The sequence below is a fragment of the Anolis sagrei genome, chromosome 2 (assembly GCF_037176765.1).
Source record: "Anolis sagrei isolate rAnoSag1 chromosome 2, rAnoSag1.mat, whole genome shotgun sequence".
NCBI classification, from domain to species: Eukaryota; Metazoa; Chordata; class Lepidosauria; order Squamata; family Dactyloidae; genus Anolis; species Anolis sagrei.
In genome coordinates, this window is record NC_090022.1 from 22,073,202 (window position 1) to 22,095,165 (window position 21,964).

At 42.4% G+C, this 21,964-nt stretch overlaps 1 protein-coding gene across 1 annotated transcript; it reads right to left on the minus strand.

Moving 5' to 3' along the window:
• Positions 1-584: 584 nt before the first annotated feature.
• LOC132765663 (uncharacterized) lies at positions 585-21,342 on the minus strand. Its single transcript, XM_067463342.1, has 5 exons — positions 20,861-21,342; positions 15,940-16,089; positions 10,158-10,556; positions 4,324-4,403; positions 585-1,054 (listed from the first exon to the last, which is right to left on the minus strand). The coding sequence occupies exons 1-4, from the start codon at positions 21,324-21,326 to the stop codon at positions 4,366-4,368; spliced, it is 1,053 nt and encodes a 350-aa protein (XP_067319443.1). The 5' UTR covers positions 21,327-21,342; the 3' UTR covers positions 585-1,054; positions 4,324-4,365.
• Positions 21,343-21,964: the final 622 nt, after the last annotated feature.

The window sequence follows — 21,964 nt, forward strand, 5'->3', positions numbered from 1 at the left end:
TAGTCCAAAAAGGTTACTTGACTATACGCAAACCCATTGTTACTTCTATTTCAGAAATAGCCTATAGAACTGATGATTGAGAGATATGATAAGCATCTTGATGGAGCCCTGGTGGCACAGTGGGTTAAACCCCTGTGCTGACAGGACTGAAGACCGACAGGTTGTAGGCTTGAATCAGGGGGGAGCACAGATGAGCTCCCTCTATCAGCTCTAGCTCCTCATGCAGGGACATGAGAGAAGCCTCCCACAAGGATGATAAAACATCAAAACATCCTGGCATCCCCTGGGCAACATCCTTGCAGACAGCCAATTCTCTCACACCAGAAGTGACTTGTAGTTTCTCGCCACTCCTGACACGACAAAATAATAATAATAATAATAATAATAATAATAAGCATCTTGAAATATTTGAAGGGAATTCATGTAGAAGATAAGGTGGGCTTGTTTTCTACTATTCCAGAACACAAGCCAATGCAGTCAAATCATAATTGAAAAAAATACACATAAACACTAGAAGGAAGAGTCATAAATTAGTTTGTGAGTCTTAGAACCCAGTCAGATTGGTCAAAAATTGCAGACTGTAATACTGAAGTCCATTCACATTTATTAATGCATTCATATATCATGACACAATTCCGTATGCTGTTTAAACTGAAAATCACAAATCAAACTTCCAAGATTTGTCAATTTCTATTTAAATAGGAATTTGGAGAGAAATTCATGGATAAACTATAGTTCTGAGTTGGATATTATAGCATGCAGTGATTTAAACAACTTGAATGTGTAAGCCAACAATAAAACATGGTTTCAGAGTGTTAGACGACTAACAAACTATGGCTTGTAAGCATGTTCTCACATCATAGTGCACCACTTTTTAACAATCAACTTGTTAACACGGTTAACTTGTGACTCTGGTACTCATATTCCTCCATCTCTGCTTTACAGAAATACTCTTCTGGGTCTGAATTCTGTGAGTGAACACTAGAGAAGTTCCTGTTGTTTTCTGATCACTTGGTTTGTGACAAAATGTACCCTAGTCTTGTTGATGTATTTGCTAGAGGAAAAGAAGAGAGAGAAAGAAATTGTTTCAGAACAATAAACAGAAATCTAATTCTCATGAAAAATAAATGTATATTCATTTTTTTAGAAAAGGAAAGATGATGAAATTCTGCCAAAGTACCACTAGATGGCGCTGCTTCCTATAATAGTGCACATAGAACATGTTTTTGGCTGGAGCTATACTGACCTATATCCCAGGATCTGATCCCAAATTATCTGACAGTGTAAACTCATACATAGCAGATAATGTAGGATCAGACCCTGGGATATTGGGCAGTGTAGATCCAGTCTTTGAGAGATTTGTTCCAACAAGAATATAAAATGTACTTGCTACAAAGTATTGTTGAAGGCTTTCATGGCTGGAATCACTGGGTTGTTGTAGGTTTTTTTGGGATATATGGCCATGTTCTAGAAGCATTCTCTCCTGACGTTTCGCCTGCAACTATGACCTCACAACCTCTGAGGATGCTTTCCACTGATGCAGGCGAAACGTCAGGAGAGAATGCCTCTAGAACATGGCCATATAGCCCGAAAAACCTACAACAACCCAGTACTTTCTACAATTTGTGAAAATACCATATCTTTACTACTGCTTAGAAGGATTTTCAAAAAGCTCTAAAATTCACATCCAAATGTTCAACTTATTTCTTAGTTAGTTTATATCCTACCCTTCATCTTACAACAAGGCTAAAATCAGATAAAGCTAACAATATGATCATAAAGTTTAAAAAGTTAAACAAGCTATAATATTAAAATAGCATTTTAAACAGTGTAAAATTACTTAAATACGTAATTAAAAAGATGAAAATTACAGCAAATGTATGCCATAAAAAGACTAAGGCTGGATCTACACTGCCCTAGGCCCCTTTTACACTGTCATATAATCTAGATCAGTGGTTCCCAACCTGTGGCCTGTGGATCACCAGTGGTCTGCCAGAACAAAAATATTGTCCACGGCCATATCATTACTACACTGTTGCCACAAAACCACGAGAGCGACCCTCTTATAGTGCCGAGGCAATGGGGATGTCGGGAGGGGAGAGGCTGACTACCCACAAAAGATTACTACCACATCAGCTCTACATTATTAAATATGTATTCTGTGGGCAAGGAGATGGTGACTACTGGATGACATATGTTCTGTATCAGAAACTAGAGCTGATGTGGTCTATCCAATGCAATTTTCTGAATCAGCACCCCAAATAACCAAGCTGAACCTAAAGTTGACCAAAACCCGATTCGTAATCCTTTTGGTACTAATGTTGGAGAGTGGTCCCTGATCAAAGTGGTCCCTGGTTAAAAAAAGGTTGGGAACCACTGGTCTAGATTATCAAACCTGATAATCCAGATTATTTTATTTGAACTGGTTTATATGAGTCTACACTGCCATATCATCCAGTCCAAAGCAGATAATCTGGATTTTGTATGGCAGCGTAGTTGGGGCCTTATAACCCAGGATATGATTCCAGATAATCTGCTTTGAACTAGATTATTTGAATCTACACTGCCAGTTAATATAGGATAAGCAGATATTCTGGAATCAGATCCTAGGATGTCCATCAAAAGTCATTTTAAATTAAAAAAAATATCCTTGCCTGATATGAAGAGAAATCTGAAAGGGGTCTGCCTAGCCAAGGCAACTTCTATAGAGGTCTCTTCTACACTGCCACATAAAATCCAGATTATCTTTTTTGAACTGGATTATATGAGAGTGTAAACTCATATAATCCACTTCAAAGCAGATCACGTGGGTTATCTATCTATAATCAGGGTTATGTGGCAGTGTACAAAGGGTTGGATTTCTTTTTTCAGGAATCTGGAGAATATCAGAAAAGCCTAGTTCCTCTCAAAATGATATGACCACTTGTGAGATTTCTGATACTTATATTGAAACTTATTTGAGAAGCAGGAGGAAATGCTATATGTTACTGTTACCCAAATTAGGTAGCATTGTTTCCTTCTCCTCCCATTCCTTGTTTTTTGTAGACATTATACTCATCCAAATCTATTCTGGTAATTATTTCTCCTACCATAAAGTTGGAAAGCATTACAGCTATATCTTTACCACACAGATAAATCAGATAACTCTTTAACAACCTTGGTTCAAACCTTTGAACCTACTGGTGCCTCAATTGAATTCAAGGATTTCAAGGATTTGCTGTTTGACTAGCCACTTCGCTTTTTATTTGTTTGAGAGCTCTCTTGAACATCCCTCAACACACTACAGTCCCTAAGACCTCCTAAGAAGAATGTCTGATGTTAAACCAGTGCTGCTTGGAACACCATAATCCAAGTGAATGGACTAAAGCTCTCTAAAGTTGTGTCTCCACTGTCATATAATCCAGTTTCTAAATCCAGGTTATCTGCTTTAAACTGGGACCCCATCTATACTGTCATATAAAATTCAGATTACCTTTGAACTGGGTTATATGGCCGTGTAGACTCAGGCTGGATCTACACTGCCATATAATCCAGATTATCTAAGAAAATAATCCAGAGTATCTAAAATAATCCAGATTATCTGCTTTGAACTGGAGTATATGAGTCTACACTGCCATGTAATCCATCAGATAATCTGGATTTTTATATAGCAGCGTGGATGGGGGCGTAGATGGGGCCTAACATTACAGATCTCAGTATTCCATAGCATAATGCTAATTACATTGTTATTGTGTTAGGAGTTGTTTAATTTGGTGCAGATTCACCTCCTATCTGTTTACCAAAGAGATGGGTATATTGATTCCAGATTTCAACTATAACAGGGGTGTTATTGAACTGGGAATGGGAGGTAAGCAAAGTAGACATCGTATTGTCGAAGGCTTTCATGGCTGGAATCACTAGGTTCTTGTGGGTTTTTTCGGGCTATAGGGCCATGTTCTAGAGGCATTTCTCCTGACGTTTCGCCTGCATCTATGGCAAGCATCCTCAGAGGTAGTAAGGTCTGTCGGAATTAGGACAATGGGTTTATATATCGGTGGAATGGCTGGGGTGGGGCAAAGAGCTTTTCTCTGCTGGAGCTAGGTGTGAATGTGCTAATGAAGGTGGTCAGTTGAAAAATTCACACCCAGTTCCAGCAGAGAAAATCTCTTTGCCCCACCCCAGTCATTCCACAGATATATAAACCCATTTTCCTAATTCCAACAGACCTCACTACCTCTGAGGATGCTTGCCATAGATGCAGGCGAAACGTCAGGAGAAATGCCTCTAGAACATGGCTCTATAGCCCGAAAAAACCCACAAGAACCTAAAGTAGACATCACTCACCTCTTCGAAGCAGAGCTTGAAGAATTGTGTTTTGGCACTTTTCTATGTATAATAAACTGGATTTCTGCTTCCTTCATGCTCTGTGGAAGAAGAAAGAGCAGAAGGACAAAGCTTATTGAAGAGATGAACATTTAATGGCTAAGTGCTAAAATACTTGGAACAGAGCAGAAGAGGAGAAAGATCTTAAAAGTGTTGGAATGAAATGTGCTACTGAACCAGGTGACATCTGAGGCTAGTTTTGTGGGATGGGCAAAACATTCAAGGAACTTAATGAGACTCTAATTCAACACATTCGTATCAAGAAGAAACCCCAAAGAATTTAACAACTTAATAGAAATGCACAGGCCTGGACTGTAAAAGACAAAGAGATGCCTTCCTTTATTATTATTATTATTATTATTATTATTATTATTATTATTATTATTATACTTTATTTGTACCTCGCTAGCATCTCCCGAAGGACTCGATGCGGCTTACAAAGGCCAAGGCCTCAACACACAATATAACAATACACCTAAAGCAAATTAAAACAATTAAAGCAGTATTAAAACAACAAAACCACAAGCAGTAAACAGTACATCAAACACAATAAAACTAGGCCGGGCCAGAGTAAAGGGTACAGGATTAAAAGTGCTGATGTGACAGGTGATATGTAAGGGTTATAGGACAAGTGCAGTGTGCAGTGTGCGGCAATCTTAATTCTAATAAAGTGCTTCTGGGACTTGGTATTGGAGATTCCTAATCTGGAAAGGCACTTCGGAACAGCCAGGTCTTCAAGTTCTTTCTGAAGACTGCCAATGTGGGGGCCTGTCTAAGATCTTTGGGGAGAGTGTTCCAGAGACGGGGGGCCACCACGGAGAAGGCCCTGTCTCCTGCCCCCACCAAACGTGCTTGTGACGCAGGCGGGATCATGAGTAGGGCCTCTCCAGATGAGCGTAGTGAGCGCGTGGGTTCGTAGACGGAGATGCGGTCACGCAGGTAGGGTGGTCCCAAACCGTTCAGGGCTTTGTAGGTAAGCACCTGCACCTTAAATTGGGCTCGGAAGATAAACGGCAGCCAGTGGAGCTCCTTGAACAGGAGGGTTGACCTCTCTCTATAAGGAGCCCCAGTTAACATCCTGGCTGCTGCCCGTTGGACAAGTTGGAATTTCCGAGCCGTTTTCAAGGGCAGCCCCACGTAGAGCGCATTACAGTAATCTAACCTAGAGGTGACCAAGGCATGGACCACCCCGGCCAGATCAGCTTTCGCGAGGTTCTTCTGATAACACATAAAATATTATATCATATTATATTATATTATATATAATATAATATCATATTATAAGCATAGCACAGGAGACAAGGTGGAAATGTCCCCTGGCTCCCTCTCTCTTCACTCTGGCCCAGAGCAGCAGTTGGTGCTGGGGGATGGGTCCCCTACTCTTCCTCCTCCTCTTCCCCTCCCTCCCTCCCTCCCTCCCTCCCTCCCTCCCTCCCTCCCTCCTTCCTTCCTTCCTTCCTCCTCCTCCTCCTCCTCTTCTTCTATAACCCCCCCCCCCCACACACACCCTTGTATGAAGATCTGCATTTATTTAAGTCCATATTCCTGAACCATGATGAATACAAAGCTATCAAGATGGTTCTCCTTATATCATTTTTTCAAAAGAGTATTCAGCTCATCTCAAAATTACCATATATACTCGAGTGTAAGATGACCCAAATATAAGCCAAGGCACCTAATTTTACCACAAAAAAACAAAACAAAACAAAATAAAACAAAAAAAACCTGGGAAAACGGATAGACTCAAATATAAGCCGGGGGTGGGAAATGCAGCTACTGGTAAATTTCAAAATAAAAATAGATACCAATAAAATTACATCGATTGAGGCATCAGTAGGTTCGAAGTTTTTGAATAGTTACATAAAACTGTAATTTAAGTCTGCCCAACTCTGATTAAACCATTATTCTAGCCTTCTTCAATGTAAATGCGCTTACGTATCCTTCCAATAATAATAAAGAGAGTAAAATAATAAATATAATAATAATAATGATAGAGTAAAATAATGGAAATGTAATAATAACAATAATAAATAGAGTAAAATAATAAATGTAACAATAATAATACATCACACAGTCCTAGACACTTGGGAAGTGTCCGACGTGTGATCCAATACAACAGCCGGCAGAGTAATCTTGTTTGCTGTGGACTCATCTTGTTGTGTTTAAAATAATAATAATAATAATAATAATAATAGAGTAAAATAATGGAAATGTGATAATAACAGAAATAGTAGAGTAATAATACAATAATATGATAAATGTAATAATAATAATAATAATAATAATAATAATAATAAAGTAAAATAATAAATAATCTTGACTCGAGTATAAGCTGACGGGGACTTTTTCAACCTAAAAAAGGGCTAAAAAAAAACCTAAGCTTATACTTGAGTATATACAGCATATGCCCAATTCATTCTACTCAGCTAGTTGTCAAAGAAGTTAAGATCTTGTATTGTAGAATGAATTGTATGCACCACTCTCGCTGTGCTGTTTCCATTTTTTTACCTTTTCAGGCCTATTTGCTGAAGGTAAAATATTAACGGGAGAGGAGCGGATGTTGTCACAGAGGTCGAGTGGACTGTATCCCATGAGATAAGGACTGTGCTGCGACCCTGGACTTTGTGACGGCTTCAGTAGCCCTTGATGACCTATATCATAGAGAGTTGGCAGATCAGCCACAAGGCAATGAAACAGATCATTACCTTTAGTGATGGCCCTGCTACTGTGCTGGTTCACCATCTCTGTGTGATAAACTCCTCAACCAAATGATGTAGAAAACTAGTATAATGAATTATATATAATAAGAAGGGACCAAAGTCTTGGGGAGATGGAGGGCCTTCTGGGGAGGCCCTGCTTTCGGTCCCACCTTCTTCACAAGCGCGACAGGTGGGGACAAGAGACAGGGTCTTCTCAGTGGTGTCCCTTTGGCTGTGGAACTCCCTCCCTAGTGACATTAAATCAGCCCCCTCCCTCCTAGCCTTCAGAAGGAGAATAAATACCTGGCCCTGGGACCAGGCCTTCGGAGAAGCAGTGCAATAATATTATATAATTGGAATATGTGCAATGACTACGGAACAGCTTCAGACTATTTTTGGATGGTGGGATTTTAATATTTATTTATTATTATTTATTTATTATTTATTTACTTCGCTTATATACCGCAATTCTCAGCCCAGGAGCAACTCATTGCAGTGTACAACATAGAAAACAAGTGCAAAATTCAATACATAGTGTAAAATCATTATCACAAAAACATCATCAAAAACATCAACATTAACATTTCTATAATAGCCATTCCGTGTCGTCTCATCGTCAAATCCACAATCTGGTATCATTTCAATTGTTCCAATCCTATGGTCAGTTTACCAATCATTGCACTTCTTGATCAAATGCCTTCTTAAACAGCCAGGTCTTTAATTTCCTGCGGAATATCAACAGGGAGGGAGCTAGCCTGATGTCCACGGGAAGGGTGTTCCACAGCCGAGGAGCCACCACCGAGAAGGCCCTATCCCTCGTTCCCGCCAGCCGCGCCTGCGACGCAGGCAGAATTGAGAGCAGGGCCTCCCCGGAAAATCTCAAAGTCCTCGTGGGCTCATAGGCCGAGAGGCGGTCGGTTAGGTAACTTGGGCCGGAACCGTTTAGGGCTTTATAGGCCAATGCCAGCACCTTGAATTGAGCCCGGTAGCAGATCAGCAGCCAGTGGAGCTGGTACAGCAGGGGGGTGGTATGCTCCCTGCGTCCCGCTCCTGTTAGTATCATGGCTGCCGCCCGTTGGACCAGTTGGAGCTTCCGGGCCGTCTTCAAAGGCAACCCCACGTAGAAAGCGTTGCAGTAGTCTAAACGGGATGTAACCAGAGCGTGGACTACCGTGGCCAAGTCAGACTTCCCAAGGTATGTAATTTTAATTTTTTTGATATGCATTAATTTAATTCAATCTATTTTAAGCTTAATGTATGTATTTAAGGCATTGAATAATTGCCATATGCAAGCCTCCTTGGGGTAGAGAAAGATGGGGTATAAATAGGGTAAATAAATAATAAATAAATAGTCTGTATTACAAATAGGTCATTTTAATATACAGTTGGCTATCCATATCACAGATTCTGAATTCACGGAAACATTTTAATACACAGAAACCAAAGCTCGCTTTTGTGATTCTACATCAGGGACATTGTTTTACTACACCACTGTATATAATGGGACATGATTTTGACATGTAACATATATATAACATATCTGCCTATAGAAAGGTAGAACATCAGAGAAAAGTTGGTCACTACAAAGTCATTGTTTTCTGCCTGTGAGTGCTTTTCAAATGCCCACCCCAGTGAGAAAGTCTTCCAACTTCTAGACTCCATCTTGTTGACAACAGTGTTGCTGTCCAGACAAATATTTTCCCACTTCATTCTGGATTCATTGCTGAGCCTGGAACCTCAGGTTTTGGCGGTGGCCAGCGGAGCTTTTGCACAGTTAAAACTCATACGCCAGCTGCGCCAGTACCTCTGGAAGTCTGATCTGGCCACGGTGGTCCATGCTCTGGTTACATCCTGAATAGATTACTGCAACGCGCTCTACGTGGGGCTGCCTTTGAAGACGGTTCGGAAACTTCAGCTAGTTCAACAGGCAGCAGCCAGATTACTAACTGGGGCGGCATATAGGGAGCATACCACCCCCCTGCTATGCCAGCTCCACTGGCTGCCAGTCCATCTCCAAGCCCAATTCAAAGTGCTGGTCTTGACCTATAAAGCTCTATACAGCTCTGGCCCAGCTTACTTGTCCGAATGCATCTTCCCCTACGTCCCACCTCGTAGTCTAAGATCATCCGGGGAGGCCCTGCTCTCGCTCCCGTCAATAGCACAGATTCACCTGGCGGGGATGGGAGACAGGGCCTTCTCGGCTGTGGCACCCCACCTATGGAACACACTCCCAAATAAGGTAAGATCCACTCCCTCCCTCCTGGCTTTTAGGGAAAAAAAATCATGGTATTGGAACCATGCCTTTGGACAGTAGAAGTAAATGTATGCAGCATTTCAGGAAGACAATGACTAAATGGCGCTCTACGTGGGGCTGCCTTTGAAGACGGTTCGGAAACTTCAGCTAGTTCAACAGGCAGCAGCCAGATTACTAACTGGGGCGGCATATAGGGAGCATACCACCCCCCTGCTATGCCAGCTCCACTGGCTGCCGGTCCATCTCCGAGCCCAATTCAAAGTGCTGGTTTTGACCTATAAAGCTCTGGCCCAGCTTACTTGTCTGAATGCATCTTCCCCTACGTCCCACCTCGTAATCTAAGATCATCCGGGGAGGCCCTGCTCTCGCTCCCGTCAATAGCACAGATTCGCCTGGCGGGGATGGGAGACAGGGCCTTCTCGGCTGTGGTGCCCCACCTATGGAACACACTCCCAAATAAGGTAAGATCCACTCCCTCCCTCCTGGCTTTTAGAAAAAAAAATATCATGGTATTGGAACCAGGCCTTTGGACAGTAGAAGTAAATGTATGCAGCATTTCAGGAAGACAATGACTAGAATGGCGATTCGATGAACGAGACTGTTTTATTGTTTTAATGATTGTTTTATTGCTTATGGAAGTATTGTTTTAATTTGATTTGTGTCTAATTGTAGCGTATAATTGTAATTGTTTGTACTGGCATTGAATTTTGCCATTACTTATGTGTAAACTGCTTTGAGTCCCCCTCAGGGTGAGAAAAGCGGTATAGAAATACTGCAAATAAATAAATAAATAAATAAATAAATAAATAAATATACCTTTGCCCAGGTCCATCGCTTCTTACCTGTAGTCACTGAAAGTTCCATAAAACTGCATGCATCTTTCATGTTGTTGGATTTCACTGTGACTTGGTATCTCCCAGCATCATTCTGTTGTACATTCCAGATGATCAACCAAGCATTCATCATAAGTGAAACCTTCCACCGATGTGCTGGCAACACTTCCAAAAATTGGTGGCAATGACTCTCCCACCATTTCTGCCCAGGTTTGATTTTACTGCATGTTCTCAGGCCATATTTCAGAATGAAATCATTATTGGTTCCTTTGGTGTGATGCCAGTGGACCTCAATGAAGTCCCAATTGGGCTTTGTTGCATCAATTTCAACAGGGATGATTGCCACTTGATTGATTGCTGCAGTTATGTGATTTTGTGGTGTGTAGATGCAGATTTCAGAAGGGGTAGCTATGGATCAAAGAAAGAAGACCAACAAAAATTAAATTAAATTTTGTAAAAAATTAATATACCATGGTTAACTTATGAGCATTGTTGTATCTGTGGATGTCTGCAAAAAAAAATATGGACATTTGCATAAAATACAACACTTTGTACAAACAATGGCTTTGTGCAAAACAACAGGTTTGTAGATGGGTTGTTGTAGGTTTTTTCGGGCTGTATGGCCATGGTCTAGAGGCATTCTCTCCTGACGTTTCGCCTGCACTTTGGCAAGCATCCTCAGAGGTAGTGAGGCCTGTTGGAGCTAGGCAAAAGGGTTTATATATCTGTGGAATGACCAGGGTGAGACAAAGGACTCTTCTCTGTTAGAGCTAGGTGTGAATATTTCAACTGACCACCTTGATTAGCATACAACGGTCTGACTGCGCCTGGGGCAAACTTTTGTTGAGAGGTAATTAGATGTCCCTGCCTGTTTCCTCTCTGTTGTTGTGCTGTTGCAATTTTAGAGGTTTTTTTTAATACTGGTAGCCAGATTTTGTTCATTTTCATTGTTTCCTCCTTTCTGTTGAAATTGTCCACATGTTTGTGGATTTCAATGGCTTCTCTGTGTAGTCTGACATCTAATTACCTCTCAACAAAAGTTTGCCCCAGATGCAGTCAGACCATTGTATGCTAATCAAGGTGGTCAGTTGAAACATTCACACCTAGCTCTAACAGAGAAGAGTCCTTTGTCTCACCCTGGTCATTCCACAGATATATAAACCCTTTTGCCTAGCTCCAACGGGCCTCAATACCTCTGAGGATGCTTGCCAAAGTGCAGGCGAAACGTCAGGAGAGAATGCCTCTAGACCATGGCCATACAGCCCGAAAAAACCTACAGAAACCCAGTGATTCCGGCCATGAAAGCCTTCGACAATAGGTTTGCAGATGTTGCTACTGCTTAAAAAAGATCTAGTTTAATACAAGAATGGAAAATATCTCTGTGGTCCACATGTTTTTTTTAAAAATGGGATTCCTCTACATATGAGATGATTTGCGAATATTCTTTATCTCCTAGGGTGCATTTACATTGTAGAATTATTAGTTTGACACAACTTTAACTGGTGTGGCTCCATCCTATGGACTTCAACATTCATTGCCAAAACTTCATGGGGATTTTTTTGGAATGGTTTCTTCAAAGCAGATTGCCTTTGCCTTCATCTGAAGTTGACAGTATATCATCATCATCATCATCATCATCTTTAATTACTTATTGATTGTCCTCCATCCGAGATGCTCTAGTCGATTTACATAGCAGAAATTATACAGAATAAAACACATAAATACAAATATTAATACATTAACATGAGTATAAAAAGTAAAGGTAAAGGTAGTCCCCTGACATTAAGTCCAGTCATGTCTGACTCTGGGGTGTGGTGCTCATCTCCATTTCTAAGCCAAAGAGCCAGCGTTGTCCGTAGACACCTCCAAGGTCATGTGGCCGGCATGACTGCATGGAGCACCGTTACCTTCCCGCCGGAGCGGTACCTATTGATCTACTCACATTTGCATGTTTTCGAACTGCTAGGTTGGCAGAAGCTAGGGCTGACAGCAGAAGCTCACGCCGCTCCCCGGAATCGAACCTGCGACCTTTTGATCAACAAGCTCAGCAGCTCAGTGCTTTAACCCACTGCACCAACATGAGTATATGACCTGCTCAATCACACCCAATAGGTTTCCATCACCACGGGTTCATTTACACCAGTGATTCTCAACCTGTGGGTCCCCAGGTGTTTTGGCCTACAACTCCCAGAAATCCCAGCCACTTTATCAGCTGTTAGGATTTCTGGGAGTTGAAGGCCAAAACATCTGAGGACCCACAGGTAGAAAACCACTGATCTACACTATAGTGCAATTTAGCAATTACAATATTGTTCAATAATATGTAGTTATGAAAGTTGTAGTTTTACAAGTACTTAAGTCTTCTCTGTCACATAGTGCTGGTTCCTCAACAAACTACAACACTCATGGCAGTCAATGGAGCCCCCGGTGGCGCAGTGGGTTAAACCCCTGTGTCGGCAGGACTGAAGACCGACAAGTCGCAGGTTCGAATCCGGGGAGAGGCGGATGAGCTCCCTCTATCAGCGCCAGCTCCTCATATGGGACAGGAGAGAAGCCTTCCAAAAAGATGATAAAAACATCAAATCATCCGGGTGTTCCCTGGGCAACGTCCTTGCAGACGGCCAATTATCTCACACCAGAAGTGACTTGCAGTTTCTCAAGTCGCTCCTGACACAACAACAACAACAAAAATAGCAGTCAATGTGGTGTCAAACTGCACTGTTGCTACAGTGTAGATGCACCCCAAGTGGGAATTTGAATGCTGACTACCGAAGTTCAACATGTAAACTACGTCACACTGGCTCTCCATTTGAAATCTGCAGTCTCCATATCTCTAGATGAGCCTGGCTAATCAATCTTGCCTCTAAGGGCCACAGAGAACATGTCTTTAATAGAGGGCCCTTTCTGTACTTGAGGAGTGCTCTCCAGTTGTCTCTCCTTCATGCTCAAATTTTGCAGTCCTTCAGAGTTTTCCTAGTTAGAAGTAGTCCACTGATTGGTTTTGGAAACAACCATATTTCTTCAAATGTAAGATGCCGTCAATTGTAAGAAGCACCCTAATTTCAGTACTGCCGCCACTAACAAGAAATGCATAAGATACACCTCTGATTCTAAGACCCATTCCTTTTTAGAGATATTTATATAGTAAAAAAAATGCATCTTACAATGGAAGAAATACAGTAGTACTGGATTGCAGCCCAACCTAATGTAGGTTGCAGTAGCAGCAGTACCACCAGTACTTTGGAGACATATTGGCACCGTCTTGATATCATTTTGGCACCAAGTCAAAACCTGGCTATTTATTATTGCTTTCCAGCCTAACTGATTTTATTCATACTGCATATCATATTTGCTATGGTTTCATTATTTTAAATAGTTTTGACTAGTTACAAATTGTGTGACTTTCAAATGACAAATGATTTAGGCACATCTTAACACCTCTCAACAAAAGATTCTCCCAGGCTCAGCCAGGCATTCAAATGCTAATGAAGGTGGTCAGTTGAAGCATTCACACCCAGTTCCAGCAGAGAAGAGCTCTTTGTCCCACCCCAGCCATTCCACAGATATATAAACCCATTTTCCTAATTCCAACAGACCTCACTACCTCTGAGGATGCTTGCCTTAGATGCAGGCGAAACGTCAGGAGAAATGCCTCTAGAACATGGCCATATAGCCCAACCCCCCCCCCCACAAGAACCTATATTTAATATATTATTTATTGTTTCACATTGATGTTACTGTAAGCTACCGGGGAGCAGTGTGAGCTCCCGCTGTTAGCCCCAGCTTCTGCCAACCTAGCAGTTCAAAAACATGCAAATGTGAGTAGATCAATAGGTACCGCTCCGGTGCGAAGGTAACGGCGCTCCATGAAGTCATGCTGGCCACATGACATTGGAGGTGTCTACGGACAATGCCGGCTCTTCGGCTTATAAATGGAGATGAGCACCAACCCCAGAGTCGGATATAACTGGACTTAATGTCAGGGGAAAACCTTTACCTATCTTACCTTTACCTACCCTGAGATATTCAGATATTCAATATTCACAAGGGCTGAATGCATACAAACACTGTGGGTGTGGAGAAACAGTGAAAAAAATACAATCCTTTTTTATCTTAGAGAGCACGACTTTAGGAATCACTGTGTCTTTCACTATGACTCTATGGCAGTGGTTCCCAACCTTTGGGCCTCCAGGTGTTTTGAACTCCCAGAAATCCCAGCCAGTTTACCAGCAGTTAGCTGTTACTCATATCCACTCATATCCAAAGCTGGAAGTAACCAAATAACTTGAGGAAAATATTGTTTCAAGTCTCGAAAGGGGTTGGGGTGAGAAGAACCCTAAAATAGTGACACAGCCCCTCCTGGGAGGCTTCAGTCTGTATTGCTCTGGGTTTTTTTGGCGGGACCGGATGGAATAATTACAGGGAACTCAGATGAGTCTGGTGTTTGAGCTATGTAGGCCACATTGGTCATATATGTAGGCATTTGTAGATCATATATGGCTTGCAAGCCACATAGTTTACATTCCAAGTGAAATAGGGAAAGGTGAAATTTCAGGAACCCATACGCTAATGGTGATGTTCTCAGATCAAGCGGCCAACAGCTTCCTAGAAGTCACAAGTTCCTCGGTGACATGGAAAGTGCAAGAAAAATGATGACATTTTGGATGAAACTAAGCCCACTTCCTCTTAAGCTTCCCCTTTTCAACACAAGCCTGCTATCTGTATACAAAACAGATGCTGTCTATTTTGAGAAGTCCTTACAAATCAAGATGGTATGTCATAAGAATGGATATTACACTGTAGGATGAGCAACAACAGTTCAAACAGGAAATATACCATATCTATCTGTCTATCTATCTGTCTATCTATCTGTCTATCTATCTATCTATCTATCTATCTATCTATCTATCTCTGTAGTCCCCAGTGGCACAGTGGATTAAACAGCTGAGCTGCTGAACTTGCTGACCAAAAAGTTGCCAGTTTGAATCTGGGGAGTGGGGTGAGCTCCCGCTGTTAGCCCCAGCTTCATGCAAATGTGAGTAGATCAAAAGGTACTGTTCCAGTAGGAAGGTAATGGCGCTCCATGCAGTCATGCCGGCCACATGACTTTGGAGGTGTCTACAGATAACGCTGGCTCTACACTGCTATATGGAGCCCTTGGTGACACAGTGGGCTAAACCACTGAGCTGCTGAACTTGCTGACTGAAAGATTGGGGGTTCGAATCCTGGTAGAGAGGTGACTTCCACTATTAGACCCTTAATGTTTGTTGTCAATGTATTCAGTCCTCCATAGCCAGAGATTCTGCATCCATATCTTAAGAATATTTTTTAAAATCCCAAACAAACTTCGATTTGAACACTATTTTGATATTCCATTGTATATGGGACTTGAGCATCCATGGATCTTGGTATCCACAGGAAGTTCTGGAACCAAACCTCAGCAGATACTGAAGGCCCAGCATGACTGGCACTGAGTATTATAAACCTGGGATGGGAATCATGTAGACCAGATGTTATTGAACTGGAACTCCTAGCCCAAATAGCCAGTGTTGAAGAATGCTTGGGATTGTACTGCAACAACTTCTAGAAGACTATGGGTCCACCACCTTCACCATTCTAGTTTCCTATCATGGTCAAAGGCTTGAGAAACTGTTTATACATTTCTAGAAAGCATCTTAGCCAAGATGTCTTGATCCTGTGGCTTTAATCATGTGAAAAAATATGTTTTTTAAAAGTTGTATAAAAAGAACATAACGACTTCTTGAACCCAGAAGCCCAAAATTGTACTTACACAAACACGAGGAGCCATTTGATGTGCATGAGTTTTTTCGAGGGAGTTTACTGAGATGATCTAGCATACTGTTATTTACCGGGCTGTGGAAACGTGCGGGGAAAATCACTGGATGTGGCAAGAATGCTGTCTCGGAAGAGCCCTGCGGACCTTGATGAAAGATATGATAAGTTAGAGAACAACATGTAAGGGCACCATATGAAAGGGAAAGGCATACTAATCTGGTGGGACATACTCTTCCTTGAAATGTTACTCTACTATGCACATTTTAATTAGTGCTGGATGGAGTTCAGTAAAATGATGCTTCCCTTGGCTCATGTGAAGCACATTTCACATTTGTGAAGTGGGAAATATCTCATTTTCTCAGGAACAAAATATTTTTTGAAAATTATGTGCATTTGTGACCTACTGTATATATTCATGTATAGCCTGTCCTCATGTATATAGTTGGTGGCAGGTTTGAGACCAAAATTATGGATTTTGAAATGACCTATGGATGACCTGGGGATCATTCTATGACGGTGGTTCTCAACCTTCCTAATGCCACAACCCCTTAATACAGTTCCTCATGTTGTGGTGACCCCCAACCATAAAATTATTTCATTGCTACTTCATAACTGTAATTTTGCTACTGTTGTGAATTGTAATGTAAATATCTGGTATGCAGGATGTATTTTCATTCACTGGACCAAATTTGGCAGAAATACCTGATATGCCCCAATTTGAATACTGGATGGGTTGGAGGCGGATTGATTTGGTCATTTGGAAGTTGCAGTTGCTGGGATTTATAGGTAACCTACAATCAAGGAACTCCACCAATGATGGAATTAAACCAAAGTTGGCACATAGAACTCCCATGACCAACTGAAAATACTGGAAGGGTTTGGTGGGCTTTGACCTTGAGTTTTTGAGTTGTAGTTCATCTACATCTGGAGAGCACTGTGGACTGAAACAATGATGGATCTGGACCAAACAAATACTCAATATGAACAGATGTGAACACTGGTGGAGTTTGGGGAAAACATGTAAAAAACAAAGTATCAAATCCACTAGAATATCCAGGAATTTTCCAGTTTTTCCACAGAATAACTAAGACACATTACCTAAAGGTGTAAAATGAATATTTGCTTTCTTCCCCTTATCCTAAATATAAAAGAAAAATAATTGGCAATTTATAAGCAGAGTTCTTATCATAGTTCAACATGCAACATTGGTCTCATTTCTGTACTATTAAATAAGACTATTTACACACAATCTATATATATAAATTTGTTAGGGGCATCCAACGAGGAAACAAAACTCAAAAACCCCCCAACGAAACTTAACCAAAATTCCCATGCCCATAACACAACCCACAAGGTACAAACATATCTACTCAAAATGAAAAACAACACAACAACACACTCACAAAACGGTAAAACAACAAAACACAAAAATCCCACATCGAAACTAAACCAAAATTCCCATGCCCATAACACAACCCACAAGGTACAAACATATCTACTCAAAATGAAAAACAACACAACAACACACTCACAAAACGGCAAAACAACAAAACTCAAAAATCCCACATCGAAACTTAACCAAAATCCCTGTGCCCATAACACAACCCACAAGGTACAAACATATCTACTCAAAATGAAAAACAACACAACAACACACTCACAAAACGGCAAAACAACAAAACTCAAAAATCCCCCAACGAAACTTAACCAAAATCCCTGTGCCCATAACACAACCCACAAGGTACAAACATATCTACTCAAAATGAAAAACAACACAACAACACACTCACAAAACGGCAAAACAACAAAACTCAAAAATTCCCCAACGAAACTTAACCAAAATCCCCGTGCTCATAACACAACCCACAAGGTACAAACATATCTACTCAAAATGAAAAACAACACAACAACACACTCACAAAACGGCAAAACAACAAAACTCAAAAATCCCCCAACGAAACTTAACCAAAATCCCCGTGCCCATAACACAACCCACAAGGTACAAACATATCTACTCAAAATGAAAAACAATACAACAACACACTCACAAAACGGCAAAACAACAAAACTCAAAAATCCCCCAACGAGACTTAACCAAAATCCCCGTACCCATAACACAACCCACAAGGTATAAACATATCTACTCAAAATGAAAAACAACACAACACACTCACAAAACGGCAAAACAACTGAGCATGCGCATTGGCGCCCAGCCGCAAGTTCCATCGCGCGCGCACATGGCCTTCCAGCCAACGTTCCCTCTGCAGAAACCATGCCCACTCCAAGCCCCGCCGCGCCACTTCCCGCACACACACACACCCTGCTGCACACACACACGCAACCCCACGCTCCATCACTCCCCCCACCGCCGCACACACACACACGCAACCCCACGTTCCATCACTCCCCCCACCGCCGCACACACACGCAACCCCACTCCCCCCACCGCCGCACACACACACGCAACCCCAGGCTCCATCACTCCCCCCGCCGCCGCACACACACACGCAACCCCACGCTCCATCACTCCCCTGCCCCAATCTTACCTCCTTTTACTTCAGGCCACCTCCAAACCCCACCCCGCCCCTTCCCGCCCTGTCAAAATCTAGGAAAGACAGGAAGGAAGGAAAGAAGGAAGGAAGAGAAAGGGAGGTAAAGAAAAAGGGGGAAGGAAGGAAAGTTAGAGGAAGAAGAAAAGGAAAGAAAAGGAAAGATGGAAGGAAAGGAAAGAGAGACAGCAGAAGAGAAAGAAAAAGGGGAAGGAAGGAAAGAGATAGAGAAAGAAGAGGAGAAGGAAAGATGGGAAGGAAGGAAGGAAGGAAGGAAGGAAGGAAGGAAGGAGGGAGGGAGGGAGGGAGGGAGGGAGGGAGGGAAAGAAGGAGAGAAAGAGGGAAGATTGGCCACAGCAACACGTGGCGGGTAAAGGTTGTTATTTCTATTATTATGATGCTATTGTTCCTCTGAGACCCTTTTAGGGGGAATGGGAGAGGTGTCAGGTCCCAGAGGCAATGCATTGCATTATTGTTATTGTTATGATGGTGGTGAAATAAAAGGAAATAAAAAGTGTAAGAAGGAAGCAAACAGGGAGGGAAGAAAGGCAAAGGAAGAAAGGGGGAGGGAATGAAGGAAAGAGAGAAGGATGAAACCAAGTAGTGAAAGAAGGAAAGAAAGAAAGAGGTAGAGAAGGAAGAAAGTAGAGAAAGGGGGAAGAAAAGGGGGAAGGAATAGGTAGGGACCTCTCTTTCATAATAGTCCAGATATCTACCTCAACTTTGATAAGTTTTACTATAGGCCACAGCAACGCGTGGCAGGGCACAGCTAGTACATATATAATCTCTTTCTCTCTGTATACACATGCATTGGTCCTAGCCTAGGTGTCAAAGACCACATGTGAGTTCTCTGGGTCAACTTTATTCAAGCGATTCCAGTTTGAATTTTTGTTTAGCTTTGGGTAGGCTGGGATCTTCTCAGTTTTTCCAAATATCAGCATAGACCACAGATTCTGACTTGATGATCTTGTCACTGCAATGCCCTCCGGAGTGATCAAACTGTGCATAAATTACTGGGCCCCAGACAGAGGCAGCCCTAGGTAATTTTCAATGGTAAGCAAACAGTATTTTGGTGCCCACCCCCCCCCCCCCCCCACCAATTACTGATATATATTTTCTGTTCGTCGTGGGAGTTCTGCGTGCCATATTTGGTTCAACTCCACCATTGGTGGAGTTCAGAATGCTCTTTGATTGTAGGTGAACTATACATCCTAGTAACTACAACTCACATATGTCAAGGTCTGATGTATCCATTACTACTGTAATTGTGCTGGAAAATACTTGTTACTCTATGTGATGTTATGTTTTGTTATAGATAAGAGTCTAGAGTTGCTGAATTTATCAACTCCTGAGGCAGGGGATTGCTTTCCCCGAAACAGGGTACAAAAATACCCGGGCATCCCTGTTGAATGCCATTGGGACTTTTCTTTGAAGACTTATTTTGAGAAGCAGTGCTCCATTTTTCACTGGACTTGAGTTGGATCTTTTCCATGAAGATTGTTTTGAGAGTGGCGCTTCATCCTCATTATTGTCTTCAGTTTACATATAGCCTCATGACTCAATGCTTACTTTGTTTATATGACTTTTCTTATTGAATGTATCCCTGAAGCCTATATACAGTGGAATCCCTATCCAAACCCAGAACTGTTACGTTTGAGAGCGGTTGCTCCTTTTGATTTCTGTGTACCACTGAATTGAGCTATGTACTGGGGATTTTGGTAAATAGAATATTATATGTTTTCTTGATAATACACTTTGACATTACGCATAGATTGTTTTGTGTTTGTACTGAAGGTCTATTTTCCCCCAAGAGTGCCTCAAGAGTGCCCCTGGGCAAAATCAACTATACTGCAAATGCTTACTTTGCGTAATGGGTTGAGCCGCCCTTGGCCCCAGAGTAATGTTTTTTAGAATTCTTTTTTCTGGACACGACACACACAATAAGAATGATGAGTAAACCTAAACCCAGAACTCCCCCAATCAGGCCCGTAGCCAGGATTTTGTTTGGGGGGGGGGGCTAAAAAATTCAGGGGGGGGGTTCGGGGGGGGGGCTGAGTTTCGGGGGGGGGCTGAGTCTGAGTGAAAGAGGGTCTAGCCTAGCAAACCTTTTGTATCATTACCCCAATACCCCCATGCATATGGGATATATTGAGTATGGTGATCAGATCATGATAGGAATAAACATAACAGTTTAAATAATGCACCAGTAAGGCCTTTTCGCGAACCACCATGAGAATTTCGGGGGGGGGGGGGCTGAAGCCCCTCAAGCCCCCCCCCCCCCCCCCCTGGCTACATGCCTGCCCCCAATGCTTACTCCTGCCACAAGGGTAGGGGTCAACAGAGGCAAGTTTCCAGCGACTACTGTACCTCTCTCCACAACTCTGACGTTGATCTCTCCTGGAGTGCCAACTATATCTGGAGGGTTCTTGACATCACAGGTGTAAGTTCCCTTGTCTTGAAACTGCATGTTTGCTATCTTGATAGAGGCATCTTTCTTATTCAGGTCTCCAGCCCAGCTGCTTCTGTCTTCAAATCTTCTCCCAGGATATGCTCTCCCATTGGAATAATAGAAGAACGCCACAGGAGTAGTGGATCCCTCTGCTTGAAAGCTCCAGGTAACAGAAGCTGCACTGCTGACCACTTCTGATGATGCAAAGGTGCAAGGGAGTTTGGCCTCTGTTCCATTCTCCACAGAGAGTTCTGTTGGTGTGTGGACATCCACAGCTGAAACCTGGGCCAGGCACACCACCCAGGCCACCAGGAGCGCCGGGAAGCAGGCGCCTCTCCCCCCCGCTGCCATTTTGCTCCCGCGTCCACCTCCTTCTCCTCCCATTGTGTCCCTTCCCCTCCCATGGATGGCTGGAGAAAGCCAAAGGGGAGGGAACCTCCGCGCGAGGATTGGGCCCAGGAGCTGTCCATCACGCACACCTCCTTTGCTAAGGGCCCCGCCCGCGGCTTCTCCGAGGGGAGAGCGATTGGAAGACATTGACATTTGGGAGTGGTAGCCGCTGGGATTTATAGTTCACCTACAATCAAAGAGCCTTCCAAACCCCACCACCCACAGAAATAGACCAAGCTTCCCACAGAGAATCTCCACGACCAACAAAAATACTGTGGTTCTTGTGGGTTTTTTCGGGCTATAGGGCCATGTTCTATCTAGAGGCATTTCTCCTGACGTTTCGCCTGCATCTATGGCAAGCATCCTCAGAGGTAGTGAGGTCTGTTGGAATTAGGACAATGGGTTTATATATCTGCGGAATGACTGGGGTGGGGCAAAGAGCTCTTCCCTGCTGGAACTGGGTGTGAATGTTTCAGCTGACCACCTTCATTAGCATTTGAAGGCCTGGCTGAGCCTGGGAAAATGTTTTGTTGAGAGGTGTTAAGATGTGCCTGGTTGCTTGTTTCCTCTCTGCTGTTTTACTGTTGTAATTTTAGAGTTTTTTAATACAGGTAGGCAGATATTGTTTATTT

Excerpts from the sequence above, each read along its gene's own strand:
- LOC132765663 (XM_067463342.1), bottom strand. The coding sequence starts at position 21,326 with ATGGGAGGAGAAGGAGGTGGACGCGGGAGCAAAATGGCAGCGGGGGGG. Across the intron at positions 16,090-20,860 it reads CGTCAGAGTTGTGGAGAGAG|GTCCGCAGGGCTCTTCCGAG; the intron begins GTACAGTAGTCG and ends TCTTTCATCAAG. Across the intron at positions 4,404-10,157 it reads GGAACTTTCAGTGACTACAG|AGCATGAAGGAAGCAGAAAT; the intron begins GTAAGAAGCGAT and ends CTTCTTCCACAG.